The 19918-nt window shown below is 39.9% G+C and overlaps 3 protein-coding genes across 3 annotated transcripts; 1 reads left to right on the top strand and 2 right to left on the bottom strand.

The window, feature by feature from the left end:
* Positions 1-4212: 4212 nt before the first annotated feature.
* LOC119767215 lies at positions 4213-7108 on the bottom strand. The gene is made up of 3 exons (XM_038255287.1): positions 6972-7108; positions 6724-6888; positions 4213-4619 (listed from the first exon to the last, which is right to left on the bottom strand). Exons 2-3 carry the CDS (start codon positions 6749-6751, stop codon positions 4282-4284), a joined length of 366 nt encoding a protein of 121 aa, XP_038111215.1. The 5' UTR covers positions 6752-6888; positions 6972-7108; the 3' UTR covers positions 4213-4281.
* A 285-nt stretch (positions 7109-7393) lies between these two features.
* On the top strand, positions 7394-8793 carry LOC6039946 (grpE protein homolog, mitochondrial). Its single transcript, XM_001849389.2, has 3 exons — positions 7394-7622; positions 7734-7899; positions 7961-8793. Exons 1-3 carry the CDS (start codon positions 7549-7551, stop codon positions 8384-8386), a joined length of 666 nt encoding a protein of 221 aa, XP_001849441.1. The 5' UTR covers positions 7394-7548; the 3' UTR covers positions 8387-8793.
* Positions 8794-8869: 76 nt separating this feature from the next.
* LOC6039947 (putative pre-mRNA-splicing factor ATP-dependent RNA helicase PRP1) lies at positions 8870-14996 on the bottom strand. Its single transcript, XM_001849390.2, has 8 exons — positions 14773-14996; positions 14193-14642; positions 13259-14079; positions 12927-13190; positions 12471-12593; positions 12196-12386; positions 9353-9515; positions 8870-9285 (listed from the first exon to the last, which is right to left on the bottom strand). The coding sequence occupies exons 1-8, from the start codon at positions 14820-14822 to the stop codon at positions 9158-9160; spliced, it is 2190 nt and encodes a 729-aa protein (XP_001849442.1). The 5' UTR covers positions 14823-14996; the 3' UTR covers positions 8870-9157.
* Between the last annotated feature and the right edge of the window lie 4922 nt (positions 14997-19918).

Below are 19918 nucleotides of genomic sequence, written 5' to 3'. Positions count from 1 at the left end.
AGCGTCGCGTAGTATGCTTCCTTCTCATCGGTCTTTTCTTCGTGGGGGCAGTGCACGTTGATGATGCTGTAGTTGAAGAAACGGCCTCTTATCCTCAACTTACACATCCGCTCGCTGAACGCCGTGAAGCCGAACACGCGATCCTGCATCTTGCCCCCCACGATAAAGCCGGTACCCAGCTTCTTGTCCGTACCGCCGCTCAGAAAAAAACGGGAATTGGTCTGCCAACCTGGCCAGTCGAGCACCTGCTCCTCCTCCAAGCACACCTCCTGCAGTGCCACAACATCGAAGTTGCGAGGTTGCAACTCCTTCGCTAAGGCGAATTCGAAACCCAAGAAATTTAAAGACCTGCAGTTCCAAGAGCCGAGTCGCCAATCGGTGGTCTGCTTTTCTATGGGCTTCTGCCGTTTGTTCCGGATTTCTAGCCTTCTTGCCATTGCGATCCTCTTTTTCGGTAGGCAGCCTTATCAGGGCTGCGCTACCTAGTCTCGGGGTGGAGAACCACCTGGCCTTGTCCTTTTTCGAAAACCAACTTTCCCCCCGACCTCGTCCCGCACCTGCACCACCCACCTTCCGCTGCTGCTGTTTTGGCTCACAAAGGTGTCCGCGTCCGACTCCTGGCTGTGGCCGCGTCCGGATTTGTTTCGCTTCGTGGACAACTCACTCACCCTGTTTGAAAAATGTCGCACGTCGTACGAGTTGTCGCACGGTTTTGATTTTACCGTTACGATATCGATTGGTCGAAAGGACGACAAACGTACGACAAACACTCGACCTGCCCGACATTGTTTTTTCCATCGATTAACCTTCAATTCGACGTCGATTATCGTCGACGCAAACAGTTTGACAGTTCTCTTCAGTTGATCTTGTTCGGACTTGATTGCAACCGAGCCGAACCAGTTGTTGTTGGTTTTAGGCTTTGGGAGGATTTTGGACAGTTTAAAAGTAAGTTGTGTTCTAGGTTGAATTACTTTTTCTGCCGGAGTGGGCGAGCGACCGAATCAAAGTGTCTTATATTCCAGATTTCGATGTTCGTGGCGGTATAGGAGAGAGAGGAGGAGGACAGGAAATATGGTTTACTCGGCGGGCCATTCCAGAAGACGGGACGGGAAGGAACCAGTTTGCGATCGAGGAAGCGGTTGGTGAGTCATGTTTTAGAAACGATGACGGAGGTGTGCTGGAAGTGCGATTGGACGATCGAAATTAAAAATAGGATGAATGGAACATCGCAAATTCTAAACTTTTCAGTCCAATAATTCCAAACTGAAAAATTAAAAAATCTAAAATACTAAAGTTTAAAAAAACTTCAATGCTGATTTGATTTGATAATTGTAAAATTAAATTATAAAGTTTTTCTTTCTTATTTAAAATTCTAGCATTCCAGAACTTAAGAATGCAAGAATTTGAAAATTCTAAATTTAATTTCTTGATATTGTGCAAATTGTTAAAATTCTCAAATTTCTTGAATTTAAAATTCCTAATAACTAAATACTAAAATTTTACAATTCATAAATACAAAAAATCTAACATTATAAAGTTCTTAAATTCCTAAAACGTTAGTCGCCCGAGTTAGAATTTTGAATTCGAAAATTCTAAACATTATAAGTTCTAAAATTCCAAAATTGTAAATTCTAAAAATGCAAAAATACAAATAATTTATATTTTTAAATAAAAAATACAAATTCTAAAAATTAAAAAAAAAAATAAAATGAAAAAAAAAATACAAAGTGCAAAAATTATACAACATTAAAAAAATACAAAGTAATTTTTTTAAGTTTTAAAAATGTTATAGTTTATTATTTTTTTATATATTTTAAACTTTAAAAAATCTTTTATAAAATCTAAAAAATCTTAAATTTAAAAATTTTAAATTGGAGACAATCTACAATCTATGATTTTTGAAAATTTTCAAGGATTTTACAATGTTTTTAAAAAATGGACTATTTAAAACAGGAGTTATAAAAATATCACAAATTGAAATAAATGATTTTGGTATGAGGTACTCTAAAACTTTGAAATTCAGAAAATTTGAATTTTAGAGAATTTTAGAATTTTAGAATTTTAGAATTTAAGAATTTAAGAATTTAAGAATTTAAGAATTTAAGAATTTAAGAATTTAAGAATTTAAGAATTTAAGAATTTAAGAATTTAAGAATTTAAGAATTTAAGAATTTAAGAATTTAAGAATTTAAGAATTTAAGAATTTAAGAATTTAAGAATTTAAGAATTTAAGAATTTAAGAATTTAAGAATTTAAGAATTTAAGAATTTAAGAATTTAAGAATTTAAGAATTTAAGAATTTAAGAATTTAAGAATTTAAGAATTTAAGAATTTAAGAATTTTAGAATTTTAGAATTTTAGAATTTTAGAATTTTAGAACTTTAGAATTTAAGAATTTTAGAATTTTAGAATTTTAGAATTTTAGAATTTTAGAATTTTAGAATTTTAGAATATTTGAATTTTAGAATTTGATGATGATTTGATTGATGAGATTGGGTCATACAAAAATGCTGAAATTTGTAAACGTTTGATCATTATTTTTTTAAGCATTCTCAAATTTGGTACAATTTTTTAATAATGATTATATTTTCGGATTTTGAAACTACTTGCAATAATTTGAGTTTTATATGTTTTTAAATTAATATTTTTTAGATGTCTTCATTTATAATTGTTTTTAAATGTTTAAATTTTGATATTTCTAGATTACTTTTTCATAACAACCAATGCGCCATGGGTTTCCTATGTACATAGGACCTTTTGTAAAAGTAAGCGAGAATTTATAAATTTAGTTTTCCTTTTACGGTTCAAAAATAATAATAATAAAAATGAAATTTTATTGTCTTGAAATTATATTGTTATTATTTTTGAAATCAGAATTCAATTTATAAATTCTTGCCAATTGTTGACTGATGATATATTTTTCAGGCAACAAACATATTCCAATCTGATCCTGCCGGAAACGTGTCGTAGAACCCACGGAAGCAGCCACGTTTTCTCGGATTCGTACTCCGAGTCCGTTATCTCGTACTCCGGTAAACATCAATCCATCGGAGATCCAAGATTGGCGTCGCAGCCGGGTTTTGATCAGCTCGTCGAGGAGTAAAAGTCCAACACGACAAAGATGCTGCCACAGCCGCCTCAGAAGAACACCAACATCCAAGCCGGAAGCTGCGGTCAAGGCAAATCCCGAAGGAAGCCAAGTTGGAGAAGAATCAGCAAAACGTAAGTGAAATCAGGTGAACAAGTGAATATTTTTTGTAAATTTTTGACAGCTTGAATAAAAAAAAAACAATAAAAACAAAACAAACAGTTTTTCAACTGCAACATAACCTAAAAAACCGAAATGACAGCACACGACAATAGCACGACATTCTAAATAACAAAACCGTACGACGTCGGTCGAATGTCGTACGACAATGTCGTACAATTTCGATCATCGATCGCACGACAAATACGACATTTTGGTGCAAAAACGTATGACATTCGTGCGAAAGTCGCACGACATTGTCGTGCGACGTCGTTTGATTGCACGGACGACAAACGACGGACGTCTGACGGACTTTTCAGTCAGGGCACCACCGGCACTACCAAACTGTTTGTTTACATTTTGTACTTAGGCGTACATGCGAGGGGTGGTTCACTTCCACCTTGACCGAGCGATAAAGCTCCTTTTACAAGACCTTTCGGTATTCGTTCTTCTTATTTCGCCTTCTCTGACCTTTTCTTGTGCTAACGCGCGTTAGCTCGCCTTTTCTGTTCCCTTTGGTCACCTTTTCTCATCAAACTGCTCGATTTTTTTGACAACAAGAACTGTCAAGTGCAATTGACAGTTCTCGCTGTCAAATGATTCAAGCAGTTTGTTTGGATAGATTTTGTACCTTTTCACAACTGTATTTCGCGAAACGGATTCTTTTTCCGGAAAAAGCAACCTTTGCGCGAACCCTGACTGAAAAGTCCGTCGGACGTCCGTCGTTTGTCGTCCGTGCAATCGTACGACGTCGCTCGACAATGTCGTGCGACTTTCGCACGAATGTCATACGTTTTTGCACCAAAATGTCGTATTTGTCGTGCGATCGATGATCGAAATTGTACGACATTGTCGTACGACATTCGACCGACGTCGCACGGTTTTGTTATTTAGAATGTCGTGCTATTGTCGTGTGCTGTCATTTCGGATTTTTGGGTTATTTTGCAGTTGAAAAAACTGTTGTTTTGTTTTTATTGATTTTTTTTTATTCCAGCTGTCAAAATTTCACAAAAATATTTATTGTACACTTAATTTCACTTGCGTATCGCCGATTCTTCCCCAACTTGGCTTCCTTCTGGATTTGCCTTGACCGCAGCTTCCGGCTTGGGTGTTGGTGTTCTTCTGAGGCGGCCGTGGCTGCATCTTGGTCGTGTTGGACTTTTGTTCCTCGACGAGCTGATCAAAACCCGGATGCGACGCCTTGGCGACGATCTTGGATCTCCGACGGATTGATGTTTACCGGAGTACGAGGAAACGTGGGCTTTGTGGAGTACGAGTACGAAAAAAACGGGACTGCTTCCGTGGATTCTACGGAAGCCACGAGTGACCACACGGGAACGCATTCCGGTTTCCGGCAGAATCAGATTGTTGCCTGAAAAAAATATATCATCAATCAACAATTGGCAAGAATTTATAAATTAAATTCAGATTTCAATAATAATAATAATTATAAAATTTCAATTCAATAAAATTGCAAATAAGTTTTTTTGAACTATGAAAGAAAAACTAAATTTATGAACTTTCAAAATTTAAACATTTAAAAAAGAATTATAAATAATAGATGCCTAGATAGATGATAGATTTAAATTTAAGATTATTGCAATTAGTTTTGAAATCCGAGAATATTATTATTTGAAAATTGTACCTGATTTAAGAATGCTAAAAGAATCTCAAATTATAAAATTCAAAAATTGAAAAATTCAAAAATTCAGAAATTCAAAAATTTAAAAATTCAAAAATTCAAAAATTCAAAAATTCAAAAAATAAAAAATTCAAAAATTTTAAAATGCTAAAATGCTAAAATTCTAAAATTCTAAAATTCTAAAATTCCAAAATTCTAAAATTCTAAAATTCTAAAATTCTAAAATTCTAAAATTCTAAAATTCTAAAATTCTAAAATTCTAAAATTCTAAAATTCTAAAATTCTAAAATTCTAAAATTCTAAAATTCTAAAATTCTAAAATTCTAAAATTCTAAAATTCTAAAATTCTAAAATTCTAAAATTCTAAAATTCTAAAATTCTAAAATTCTAAAATTCTAAAATTCTAAAATTCTAAAATTCTAAAATTCTAAAATTCTAAAATTCTAAAATTCTAAAATTCTAAAATTCTAAAATTCTAAAATTCTAAAATTCTAAAGTTCTAAAATTCTAAAATTCTAAAATTCTAAAATTCTAAAATTCTAAAATTCTAAAATTCTAAAATTCTAAAATTCTAAAATTCTAAAATTCTAAAATTCTAAAATTCTAAAATTCTAAAATTCTAAAATTCTAAAATTCTGAAATTCTAAAATTCTAAAATTCTAAAATTCTAAAATTCTAAAATTCTAAAATTCTAAAATTCTAAAATTCTAAAATTCTAAAATCCTAAAATTCTAAAATTCTAAAATTCTAAAATACTAAAATTCTAAAATTTTAAAATTCTATAATTCTGAAATTCTTAAAAATTTTAAGTTCCGAAATTCGAAATTTTTGAAAATGAAAATTTTCTGAATTATAAAATTTTCGAATTTTAGGGTGCCTCAATACCAAAATCATTTATTTCAATTCGTGATATTTTTAAAATTTTGACTTTGTAAAATCCTTGAAAACTTTCAAAAGTTAGAAGATTTTTTTTACTATTTAAAAATTTTTAAAACTTTTAAATATAAAAAAAAAACAATTTTTCAAACTTAAAACAAAACTTGAACTTGTATTTTTTTTTAAATTTTGTAATATTTTTTTTTAATTTTAGTTTGTTAAAGTTTTTTAAATTTGTATTTTATTGAAAATTAAAAAAAAAATTAAGATCTAAAAAATCATTTATTTTTATTTTGAAAATTTTAAAGAACATATTAAGTTTTCAAATGCGTAATTAAAAAAAAAGATCTTTGAAATTTTAGAATTTAAAAATATAAATTATTTCAATTTTAGAATTTACAGAATTTACAATTTTTTAATTTTAGAACTCATAATTTTTTGAATATTAGAATTCAAAATTCCAACTCGTGCGTCCAACGTTTTGGGAATTCAAGAACTTTATAATGTTAGATTTTTTGTATTTATAAATTGAAGAATTTTAGTACTTAAGAATTAAGGAATTTTAGTGTTTAAGTTTTTGTCAATTAAAAAAAAATCTTATTTTTGAATTTCAAATTTTTTCAAAAATATTTGAAAACTTTGAGAATTTGAAGAATTAATAAATTCTAGAATTTAAGAAAAGAATACTAACAATTTGCACAATATCAAGAAATTCAATAAATTTAGAATTTTCGAATTCTCACATTTTTAAGTTCTGAAATGCTAGAATTTTACAACTTTACAATTTCAGCTTTTAAGTTTTTTAAAAATTTTAGTATTTTTAATTTTTTTATTTTTCAGTTTGGAATTATTGGATTGAAAAGTTGAGAATTTGTTTTGTTCCATTCATCCTATTTTTAATTTCGATCGTCCAATCGCACTTCCAGCACACCTCCATCGTTTCTAAAACATGACTCACCAGTTCCATTAGGTATGCGTCGCAACATCCCGCGGACGGTAAAACACCAAACACCAACCGCTTCCACGATCGCAAACTGGTTCCTTCCCGTCCCGTCTTCCGGAATGGCCCGCCGAGTAAACCATATTTCCCGTCCTCCTCCTCCTCCGCCACGAAGACCGAAATCTAGAATACAAGATTTGGTCACTCGCCCACTCCGGCCGGAACTTTCCGGCAGAAAAAGTAATTGAACCTAGTAAACAACTTACCTATTAACTGTCCAAAATCCTCCAAAAGCCTAAAAGCAACAACAACTGGTTCGACTCGGTTGCAATCAAGTCCGAACAAGATCAACAGAAGAGAACTGTCAAACTGTTTGCGTCGACGATAATCGACGTCGAATTGAAGGTAAATCGATTGAAAAAACCATGTCGAGCATGTCGAGTGTTTGTCGTCCGTTTGTCGTCCTTTCGACCAATCGATATCAAAACGGTAAAATCACAACCGTGCGACAACTCGTACGACGTGCGACATTTTTCAAACAGGGTACACAGATTCTGTGTACTCCTGGTTTTGGGCGATCTGCGTAAAATTCACACAGATCTGTGCTTTATGGATTTTGAGTGTGCATCAATGTTTGTTTTCTCCAAAACCTATATAACTTCAAATCAGAGTGTAGCCTTCCAACCTTTTGTACACCATCCTTGAACCCGCAGTTGTCAACGAGGAAGAAGCACCACAAAACCTGACGAAATTTACATCCAGTTGCTGCGGAGTGAACTTTTGCCAACAGAAAAGTGTCCGTAATTCGCACGCAATCAGCGAAACTTGTAGCGCAAACCCGTCATGGCAACCCTCAGCACACGAAATCTGTCGAAATTCGCCTCGCTCGTGCCGGCCCTTTCGAGAATCGTCCTCCGGTAAGTAGTTGCACCACCGAATGACGTAATTAACCTAGAAAATCGCACAGTCTGCTACTGCTCCAGTTGTGTTGACTTGGATTACGAAATTGTTATCTTCCTGCTCTCAAGGCCATCATCGGGGACGTGTTCCGTCAGCGGACGCCGATGGTTCTCGAGCGAAGAGGCGCCCAAAAATACCGAAGAACTCCCGGAAAGCGAACGTAAACTGGTCGGCGAAAATGTCGAGCTGAAGAAGGAGCTGGAGGCGGTCACCGCCAAGACGAAGGAACTTGACGTAGGTTACGGCCTTGAATAGGGTTGTTTTGGAATTAACCTTTATGTTTTGATTACGGCAGGATAAATACAAGCGCGCACTGGCCGACGGAGAAAACCTGCGGAGGCGGCTCACCAAGCAAATCGAGGACGCAAAACTGTTTGGCATCCAGGGCTTCTGCAAGGATCTGCTAGAGGTGGCCGATATTCTGGGACACGCGACGGAAGCCGTTCCGAAAGAGGAGATTTCCGACAGCAACCCGCACCTGAAGAACCTGTACGAGGGTCTGACGATGACCAAGGCGCAGCTGAACCAGGTCTTCAAACGGCACGGCCTGGAACAGGTCAACCCGTTGAACGAAAAGTTTAACCCAAATCTCCACGAGGCACTGTTTCAGCAGGAGGTGCAAAACGTCGAACCCAACACGGTGGTCGTGGTTAGCAAAATCGGGTACAAATTACACGAGCGTTGCATACGACCAGCCCTAGTGGGAGTTTCAAAGGGATAAATTAACGCTGAACAGCAGAATTGGTGTGCGCACATTTGCCGAGAACAACGCGGAGGGCGATTAGAGTTAGAACCGTTATTCACTAGATCAGCAGCACCGGCACCGTCGTCGTTAGCAAGCATCGCAAATCATTCCAAGTCCGTTGCTGGTCTGCAAAGAAGCAGCAGGGTGGAGAGCCGAAATCACACGAATATGATTGCATTTGTGATTAGATCGAATCATATCCATTGTTTTCGGAGAGGCTCTTCGGATTAGTATTCTTTTCGTTGCAATGGACCTGGAGTGACTTAATTCCAGTGACAAACTGTTACTTTTTTTTAGAGCTGGAACTACCCTCGATCGTAACGCCGACGATAGTGGTCGAATGTGTTGAGATGTGAAGAGCAAAACATAATAAGTTAAACTAATCGAAAGAGTGTGAAATTCTTATTTTGAGAACGATCCCTTTGTAATAGTTCTTTCAAATAACGCAACTTCTGTCGGTTTCACGTTTGCAAAAGTGACACGTTTATTATCTGTTCATAATTCGTGAGTTTAGAGCTGGATCCTTTGTTGTTGCCTGCAGCAAATCCTCTACTTTTAGTCAGCTGAATCATTTGCGTTAATTTGTGTTGATATTTCAAGTGGGTACACTGATTTATGCTAAATGTATTTACCACCTACCAGGGCAAACCGAGAAGGTACTTGAATCTTAAAAACAAAATATCAGGAAACAGTGTGCAAAAAGGTACACCAAATACGAAACTGAATCTTAGTGCAACTAGTTAAAGTCTAAAATCCTTGCTGGTACTGTTTCGTCTCGAGCTTGGCCGCTATGACCGTCAGCTGGCGCTTGGCCTCACACTCGGGGAAATTGTTCATGTCGTAGTACTGTGGCGCAATCTGCAGTAACCATTCCGCTAAAACGACAACAACAAAAAAGGACGGTCAAAACTTTCAAGCAATTTCCCAACAGATTAAACTTACGTTTCACGTCGGTGACGGTGCGAATGTAGTTTTTCGTGGTCAACACAAACTCGTTGTACATCACCCAGTTGGGTCGGTGGCCTAGACAGGTCGACGGGTGCAGCTGGACGATCTGGTTATCCTTGATCGTAACGTAGTGCTTCGTTTGCTCCAGGTAGGCAACCTGCAGGGAAAAGAACGGAAAATGGCACTCTTAGCTACTTACAATACTTTTTTTCAATTCAATTGGTTTTATTAGATTTTACTAGTTCTGCTCCAGGATGTTAAATTTGCAATTCAGAGATTTGGAGAACCTTTCAGCTGATCTCTTTTAGGGAAAATAATTTATGAGAAAAAAAACCCTAGATCTATGTTTGGCTTAAGCCTAATATTACAGTTGTTGACGGAGGAGCCTTTTCGACGTCGAGAAGGATCATGCCGGTCGACTTCCCCGCCAGGAAGCCGCGCTTCACAATCTCCGAGATACGGGCGAGATGGTGCACCGTTGAGTGCCCCAGCTTGAAGCCGAACTGCTCGTGTGGGATGGTTTGCTCCGTCTCCACACGCAACGAGTTCGAGCCGCTGAGTGGTGACGATGAGGACAACGAAGACGACTGCAGCACCAGCAGTAGCGGCGACGATGACGACCCTGCACGCGGGTCGAAGAAAGCAGAAACCAGCAAAACTGCGGCGAAGGAAAGAAGACCTCCGCCGATATTTGTCGTCGACACACTAGCCGATCATGTGGACGAGCTACTGGAGGGTCAAACCTACTGTTTGAAGATCGGTAAGAAGAATGTGCAAGTGATCACGTTGTTAAGAGCGAATTACGATAAAGTGTTGATGGTCCTCAAAACACACAACGTGAAATACTTCACATTCGATCCGGCTGAAACGGTGCCGGTTAAAATAGTCCTGCAAGGATACACGGACCGGCCAGTGGAGGACCTGGCTGGGCACCTTGCCGACGTTAACGTTCACCCCCGGGACATCAAGGTGCTCTCAAGAACGACTACGGTCACGGGTACTCACGTGCTGTACCTACTCTACTTCGATCGTGGTACCGTCAAGCTCCAGGATCTCCGACGGAAAAAAACGTTGGACGGTTTCTGGGTGACTTGGAGGTATTTCTCAAAGAATTCGACAGACGCAGCCCAATGCCACCGTTGCCAAAAATTCGGCCACGGCTCAAGAAATTGCAACCTCCCGCCGCGCTGCGTTAAGTGCGGTGAAATGCATTTCACGGAGAAGTGCAAACTTCCCCAGAAAGCGAGGCTGAGTGAAAGCGACGCTCAGCAGCACCGGTCGCGTGTCAAGTGCGCGAACTGCGATGGCAACCATACAGCGAACTTCCGCGGCTGTACCGCGCGTAAAGCATACCTCGAGGAGCAGGCTAAGAAAAAAAAGAAGCTTCCAGCGACCCGGCCGCCTCCAAGATTAAGCCCAACCATTCCTGTAGCTGGACAAGGCGCGGCAGATCGGATTACTCCAGCGATTCCTCCCGGCTGGGGAGGTTCCTACGCAAGCGTGACCGCGGCGAGCGGTACAGTTTCGGAACAAGCAGCTGTGTCCGGAGATGACCTATTCACTCTGCCAGAGTTTTTCGCCCTCGCGGGGGAAATGTTAACTCGTTTTCGTGCCTGCCGGAACAAGGCAGAACAGTTCATGGCTCTGGGAGAGCTCATGATCAAATACGTATACAACGGATAAGCTGCCTCGTGCAGCGCTGCTCTTCGGCGTCAACAGACAAAATCATACTGTGATCTAGATTTAAGTTTTCCTCTAACTATCCCCTTTCTATAGCAATCTTGTAGGTTTTTTTCTTGAACTTTTTTCTACTTGTGATTAGCCTTTAGAATAACCAATTGTGTCGAAAGACAAATTTATCAACACATAGCTGAAAGGACCTCCAAATCTCTATTAGGTTTAATTGTAAAGAAAATTGTGAATTGATTATTTACTTAATAAAAACTGAATTGAATTGAATTGAAATTTTAAATGCAGTTCGTACTTGATGATTTTCGCCACTCACAAAAATCAAAACACGAAATTTGTATTATTTTCGTCTCAAAATTTCTCGAATTTAAAATATGTCTCCGAAAGTACTCCAATATTATCAGTTTTTCTGTAATCTATGATGGTGACAAAAATAATATCATTTAAGAATTTTGCAGTTCTTTTTTCAAAAGGTTCTGAATTTAAAAATTTTGAAATGTAGGGATCTTCTAATTTAAGAATTTAAAAAAAATGAGAATTTAAGAATTCAAGAATTTAAGCATTTGAGGATGTATAATTTTTATGCTCTTGGTGGTTTTAATTTTCAATTTTTAGAATTTGAAAATTTTGACTCTTTAAATTTTTAAAATCTAAAAAAAATTTTTTAATTTCTGAAATTTCGAGCTTTGAGTATTGTTGCTTTCATTTTTGAATGTTTGATCTTTTATTATTCTCTAAGAATGCTGAAATTTAGAAAAAAAATCTTTCTGCGGGGTAGATTTTACTAAAATTCAAAGGCAAAGAGCCAGCATCAGTTACGTCCAATTAAGCTCATAATTGTGATTTGAGCACAGTACGGCCACCGAAAAAAGCCCCAATAATCATTTTTGTTACATCCTAATGTAAAACTTCGAGAAAAGTTTGAAATATGATTCAACAGATTAAAATTTTAATGGATCCTTTAGGCTGGTACAAGATTTTTTAAAAGTTTTTGTACCGATTCTTGTCGGCATCGCTGTTGTTCTTTAGCTTCCAGATCTCTCTTTTCATCGTCTTCAAAACTCCAAGATCGACTCCAACGATCAGATGGACTACAGACCAGAAAGGGGAACCCCGCCAACGTTCCGGAGCGGAGAAACTTGACTCACCTGCATGAAGAAGCCCTGCACCAGCGCCTTCCGGATGTTGAAGTAGTAGTTTGTGGTGTTAAAGTCGGTGCTCGTGCGCTTCAGGTTGAACCGGTCCATTATTCGGGCGAGCTGCTGGCGCACATTGTCGGCCGACTTGAGCGAGCGGAAGTTGATAAAGTTATCGTAGCACCAGCTCGGATCCTCATTGTCTGTTTTTTTTTCGGGGGAAGAAAGTGGAATATTCTTTTTGTAGATATCTGAAGATTGTTTTTGTTTACAACTGTGCGACTTACTCTGCTTGAAGGCATGGTACACGTTCAGGAGCGTCAAGTGGTCGCCGTCCAGGTGGGCGAACCGCTTCTTGGCATCGTCGGCGGCCTTTTTCATCTCGTTCGGGCGTACGAAACACTGCGGGACTAAACACAAGTAGGGTTTGGGAGGCACACCGCAATTAAAACCGCGCGCGTCCCATCAAATAGAGTTGCATTGTGGGCAATTTTTGGTTTAACCTAAGACTTTAATTGTTTAGTTCGCTTCGAATACGATCCGAGTCCCGCGCTTTGAATGTGTGATGTCGACATCGATGTGGAAGGATTCAAATCGTATTCGATCGAAACTAAGCATTGTTACGGCTACAATTTCCAGTTTCTCTCGCGCTTGCAAAGCAGAGAATCCTTTCAACATTCAATTGTTTTGTGAACACATGGGAAGGGGGAAGGGTGTAAAGGGACAAGGAGTGGCATTCTCACCCGATAACATGGCCGTGATAGAGAGGATCTCGTTGGAGCAGTTGTGCTGGCAGCTGGCGATCAACATCTTGGCAAGCTGCGGATCCAGCGGAAACTCGGCCATCACGGCGCCCAGGTCGGTCAGGTTTCCGTCGTCGTCCAGGGCGGCCAAGTAGTTCAGCAGCTCGAGTGCTCGCATCAGCGTTTCCGGTGCTGGTGGGTCCATAAAGTCAAAGTGCACCAAATCGTCGATTCCGAGTTTCTTCAGCTGCAAGACGACCGTTCCTTTTGAGGGGGGAAAAAAAGCATTTATTAGTATTTGTAGCAACTTGCTTCATGAAATCGAAACGAACCCAAATTGGACCGCAAAATTTCCGGGTACGTGTTGTCCTGCATCTCGGTTTTGTATGCTTTTTCCGTGTACAGCCGGAAACATTTTCCCGGTCGTGTTCGGCCAGCTCGACCAGCTCTTTGCTGCGCGCTGGCCTTACTTATAGGAGAAACTAGAAGCGATTCGACGCGGATTCGCGGGTTATAAACCTTTTGCTTGGAAAAGCCCGGATCAATCACGAACACTACTCCGTCGATGGTGAGAGATGTTTCGGCAATGTTGGTTGAAATGACCACCTTGCGCCCAACCGCTCCGTTCGGGCGCTTGGGAGGCGCCGGCTCGAAAATCTTTTGCTGCATGTTCGGCGGCAGAGACGAGTACAGCGGAATACATTTGAGCTCGCCAACCTCCGGACCGAGATTATCGATCTCTCGCTTGACACGCTTGCAAGCCTCTTCAATTTCCTCCTGACCGGTCAAGAACATTAGAATGTCGCCCTCGATGTCCTCGCACATGTGAATCTGGATCACCGTACGGATAGCGGCCTCCAAATAGTCCCGCTCCGGTTCCGGGGTGTAGAATATCTCGACCGGATGCGTTCGACCTGGCACGTTCATCAGCGGGGCATTGTCAAAGTACTGCTGGAACTTGCCAGCGTCCAGCGTGGCAGACATGATAACCAGCTTGAGATCCTTGCGCTGCCGGATAACCTCCTTCAGGACACCCATCAGCAGATCCGTGGCCAACGTACGCTCGTGAGCCTCGTCAAGCAAAATTACTTGATACGTCTCCAACATCGGATCGCTCATGCCCTCGCGGAGCAACATACCGTCCGTCATGTACCTAGAACGGAGTGAAAAAAACAATTTCAATTTATTACATTCTAGCCATCAAAGTATGCTGATTCCAAAAGCGATCGCAGCAAGCCGGGACAATAAATCCCCCCACGCACTCACTTGAGAATGGTCTTGGCCGACGAGCAATCCTCGAAACGGATGCTGTAACCGACTTCCATGCCCAGAATCACGTCCATTTCCTCGGAGACACGCTGCGCCACTGACATGGCCGCCACTCGACGGGGCTGCGTGCACGCGACTCCCTTCGAACCGCTGCACCGGGCAAAGTCAACACACCACTGGGGAATCTGGGTGGTCTTGCCGGAACCGGTCTCACCGACCAGCACGATGCACTGATGTTCCGACAGCAGCCGCATGAAGTCCGCGCGGTACTCAAACACGGGCAGTGTGATGCGCTTCTTGTACAGATTGTAGTAATTCTGCGTGTACGGAATCCCGTTAAGTGGATTCATCTTCCCCGAAGAACCTCCCGAACCGCCACTACCGGACGAACCGGAGCCGCCACTTTTGCTGGAGGATGCACCGGAATCCAGCATTCCCTTTTCCTCCCTAAAAAAAAAAACAAACACACACTGATGTCAAAACGAGGCAACAAAAACGCTCGTGGCCGCCATATTGGCTTCTTTCTTTCTCGACGCACGAATCATCCGCAGGAGCAAAAAACGCAGAATCCACCCACCTCAGCTTCTTGATGAAGGGATCCATCACTTCGATGCGGCGCTTGGACATCTTGGATCGGCAAACGATTGTCCGGCGTTTGGTTTGGAGCAAAAACTCAGGTGGCAGCAGGCCGCGATTTTTTTATGGAAACGTTGGCCGTGAATGCGCGCAGCACCACCTTTTCGCAAAACTTGAACTATAACCAAAAAAGAAGTTTGACGTTCGTGTTCGTGCACGACAGTGATGCACGCCTTTTTCGTTCTAGCCAAGTTAGGGATAATATTTGGACGACTGCAGCTGATGTTTTTTTTAATTTTCAACGGGAAGCTTGGTTACTCATTTCTGGATAAATCGAAACGATTTAATTTTTGAATCAACTTCGTGTAGGTACTGTCTAGAGGGCCTGGAGCTTATTAGAGAACGGACATCTCAAACCAAAAGTACCAATCGAAACACGAGAACTGTCAAACGGAGGTACCAATCGAGCATAAGACAAAGGATTTTGCTCGATTGGTACCTTCGTTTGACAGTTCTCGTGCTTCGATTGGTACTTTTGGTTTGAGATGTCCGTTCTCTAATAAGCTCCAGGCTCTCTAGTACTGTCGTGATCGGGGACTTTCTTTTATAATAAAAACACAGATATTTTGCAATTAACAAACAACACGTCTTATTCCACAGAAATTAACCACAAAACTGATTGGCAATCTTCATTCTCTCTTTCGCCGGCCGCGCGCATCTCGTTGTTTTCTCGCTCGTTGTTCTCTCTCGCAGCTCGCTAGCGCGCTCTCGCACTCAATCCACAATTAGCTAACAAGGCAATATTCATGAAGGTGCGCACTTTTTGTTGCGCTCTTAACTCTTATTTATGAATTATATCAATCTTATAATAAATACTCATTGAATAATTTATTACATATTCAATCCTGCAACCTATAATCCCTACAGGTACGTTTTTGTTGATGGACAAACTTGGCATCATCGTTCTCACGCACAACTAAAAAAAATATTTTTGACGTAGACTTACGTCTTTGTCGAAGGTACTGGGGTGTCATTCCTAAAAACCCGGGCCGAAGGCCCTGGATTACTGCGTCATCCGTCAAACGCTTATATCTCGGATTAGTTTTCAAAAAGCCGTAAGAGCCATTGTTAAACAAAGTCCTTTTTGCATCGGTATTCGACCTACTTACGAAAAACCAATATCAAAATGCTCGAGATTGTTCATCTACACGTCCTTCAAGTGCCCCAAACTTAAAATAAATGAAATTTTGTTTCATTTTCTAGAAAAACGAAAATTAGTGTCAGAGGTCACAATGGCTCTTACGGCTTTTTAAAAACTCACCCGAGATATCTTCCTTCCCTCTAATCGAATCGACACGATTTATGTTCCATTCGATTCGAAAATTATTCAGCAATTTGCTATAAAACTTTCATTGTTGGCAAAATAGTTTAACTATTGAAACAATTGAATGTTTTAAAATGTTTTCAAAATGCACAGATTTTGCAAGCAAAATGAGCGCTTCCCACTCACGGACGGGAATGTCAAGTACCTATTTTGAGGGGAAAATTATCCGAGCAACGCGACCGAGTGTCGGTCGCGAAAAGGAGGGGAAGTAGCGGGCCGAAAGGCTATATAAGAACGCGCGCCAGAGCCCATTCTATCATTCACGTCTCAGACGTCGGACCGGCAGCAGCAGCAGCAGCAGCAGGAAAGCTCAGCCCAGAGCAGCAGCAGCAGGAGAGACCAGAGCAGCAGCAGCAGGAGAGAGGGACCAGAACTGGAAAAGAAGCGCACATCGCCTTCTCGTCGTCACCGTCAGCCAGTTTCCTCTCGATGGCCTGACCGTTTGGATCTTTCGTGGTTGCCGTGGTTCGGAGTTGCCTCACTCCCCGTCCCTCGTCCCACCCGGGACGAGGCATCAACGAGATGAGGCGCACGCCTGCTGCCTTCCGCTGAAGAGCCTCTCGTGGGTCAAGCCGTGGTTGTGAAACAATAACTAGCTCGTCGCATTCGCGGCGAGCGCTTCTAAAAGAATTGCGTCGTGTCCAATTCCAAACTGTTGAAAGAGTTGCCCTCATCCCTCGTTCCACCCGGGACGAGGCAGCGAGCTACTTTCAATTTACTTTTCAGGAACAAATTTTAGTCTTCGGGGGCGACGGAATGCACAGCTTTCTGAGGCTGCTCTCGCCCCCAATGACCGGACCGTTTGGATCTTTCGTGGTAAGGGGTGAGGATTTCCCAACTCTTCGGAGTTGTCCACTCCCCGTCCCTTGTCCCACCGGGACGAGGCAGCAACAGGATGAGGCACGCGCCTACTGCCGTCTCACCAAATAGTTGCCTCTCGTGGGTCAAGCCGTGGTTGTGAAACAATCAGGAAGGGGGTGAAGACTTCCCAACTCTTCGGAGTTGCCTCGCTCCCCGTCTATCGTCCCACCCGTTATGAGTCGGTGAAATGCCTTTCAGGAACTAGTGTTGGTCTTCGGGGGTGACGGATTGCACAGCTTTCTGAACCCAAGGGAATGATGGAAAGAGAGGAATCACAAATCCGTATAAATAATTCAAGATTTTTCAGGTGTAAACCGAAAACGCGATAAAAAATTCAAGTGGAAGAATAAGGCTTTTAATTGCTTATTGAATTGTCGATGTACAGGACGCCGCACTGTTTAATGATTTTCTGACGTACATTCAATTTTGCAGTCCAAATCCAGTCATTGAATTGGAAAAATAAAATTATTTTTCAAATTTTCTTTTCTTGATTTGTGTGCACCTACGTCGAAGACCAAGATTGTTTACTTTTTGCTCTTTGGTCTGACAGTCTTGGTCTGACACATTTGGTCTGACAGCTTTATCATGGATTTTGCGGATTTTGGTCTGGTCTAGGCGAGGGATAGGACACAGCACCTTCCTGTCTGAACCCCTCTCTCTCCACCACATTATGCTACCAAACTTTCATTCGGTTCGCGAAAAAATCGTTTTTCGTTCATCTCTCCTCCATTCGATGTTTCCATTGTTTTTTAAATAAGGCTTTCTAGTCAAAGATTTGCCAACACATTCAAAGTATGGTTACATGGCATTTGCGGTCCGATTGAGTTGACTGGAGTGTGTAAGTTCTGTTATGTCGGGGGGTCCATTTCCCATTTACGATCTTATTCCGTTAATGTATTTCAAGTATCTAGCTTATTCTTCAAAATTAAGATATGGAAAACTCTATGTCCACATCTCAAAACTTTACGTAGTCTACGCCATTCCGGTTATGTTTGTGACCTAACTACTTTGACTTTTTTTTAATATTTTTTTACAACTTTATTTTGTATGATAAGGTGCAGGAATTGTTTCGAGAATGCTCTTCGAAAAACATGAACAAAAACATAATTTGATCAAGAAAAATATACCATTCCATTCAGCAGGAACTGTGAGGACCTCGGGTTTTCGTCACTTTTTCTTTATTTCACATTCACATTTACAACGTTTGTCATAGGTTTCATCCGCCATAGAAAAAATGATCACAAATAACACTTTTTATTCTCTTATTAGTCGATCACCTAACCTCTAAACTGTACTGAACAAACTGAGCGTAGCAATACGTGCAACAAAATATTCATGGTTTAATTAAACCATTTCTAAAACTGAAGAGTTTTAATCTAGGTTTTAATCTTATCTTCAGGAAGCCGTTGTGAATTAAAAACATTCTTGAACAAATCAACTTATTATTGGACAAGAAAATGCCGTTTTGGAAGTTGAAATAGTTAATTTGAACGCTAGTCAAGTTAATAATTAAAAAAAAAACACATTTACTGCCTCATTAGTTTTCATCCAATGATGGATTACGAATCAGCATAGACAAGACATTGCACAACACTAATTTTCTTCAATCCTCAGAAAAAAATCATAAACTAGGAACGACATGGTTCGACTGCCCTTGAATAATTTTAACCGCAAACAAATCACTTTTCGTTTTAAATGGTTTTCACAGAGATAACAACAATAATGGTAACGGAATTTTTATTTCATAATCTGTAAATTGACACAAAATGTCTCCTGCAACTGCGCTGCTGCTGCTGCTCCATGATTGAAATGTTGCTTTTGACAGCTAAAGTCCTACGGTTTTGGAACATACCACTGCTAGCACAATTGGTTTTAAGATGGTTTTATTTGTGTCACTAGAAGAATGCTTGAAAATCTTAATAAAACCAATAAATAAAACTTGTTCCGACAGTCTTGAAAACCTACTAGAAAAGTTTTCAAGATATCTTGAAAGAAAAGCGAGCATAGAACTTAATAGGATAATTCAAAGTTGTTATGAAATATGATAACATTTTCCAAAGCTTTAATAAAACTTGTGAAGAGTATAAGGCTTTCTAGGCCCAGTGAAAAAAATATAATTTAATTCAAAAATGACGAACTCCTCGTCACAGTGTCCTGATGCAAACAATGATCGAGCTGTAGCTGTCACAGCCCTGCGAAGTATGTTGGCTGACATATCGGGCAGCCAGTCAAAAAAACCAGCTAGAAGTCGCCTGACAAAAAACTTTTGATAGAAAGAGATAGGAAACCTGATGCAAACAAACGTCCAGCTGTCATGTAAACATACTTTGAATGTGTTGGTAAATTTGTGACTAGAAAGCCTTATTAGGCAAATCGTTTGTTACATGGGATGCCCAAACACAAGCTTTTATGGACTATGTCTGTACAGGAATTTATTCAGGGGACATTAAACTATAACTTGAAGCAAGGCGACCAAATTTGAATGACTTTAGTATGATTGTTACGTGAATTTCTGAAAAATACTCGAAAAATGCACTTTTTTCATTCAAACTCCGCGCGCAAGTTGTAAACCATTTTTGGGATTTTTATGTTGTATGAAAACATTGTTACTGACATCCTAATCTATCATTCTAGGGGTGAGCACCGAAGATTTGACAACTTTTCATTTTCTTGGGACGGCCTAGTGTAGTGTTTACGTATCGAGAAATTAAAAGTGCAACATGGAGTTAAATCATCTGTCAAGCTGCTGTGAAGTTTTCCATAACACTTGCGAAAGTTTCACTCCATGTTACCGGCTCACATCTCTCTTTTTAATTTCTCGATATTTACAAGCAATGTTAACTAAATTTCAGGTACTTTTTTGTTAAGTGTATGCATGCGTGTGTCTAAAAATGTACACTGT

This window comes from Culex quinquefasciatus, chromosome 2 (assembly GCF_015732765.1).
Source record: "Culex quinquefasciatus strain JHB chromosome 2, VPISU_Cqui_1.0_pri_paternal, whole genome shotgun sequence".
Taxonomy (NCBI): Eukaryota; Metazoa; Arthropoda; class Insecta; order Diptera; family Culicidae; genus Culex; species Culex quinquefasciatus.
This window is presented reverse-complemented; position numbering and strand designations above follow the sequence as displayed.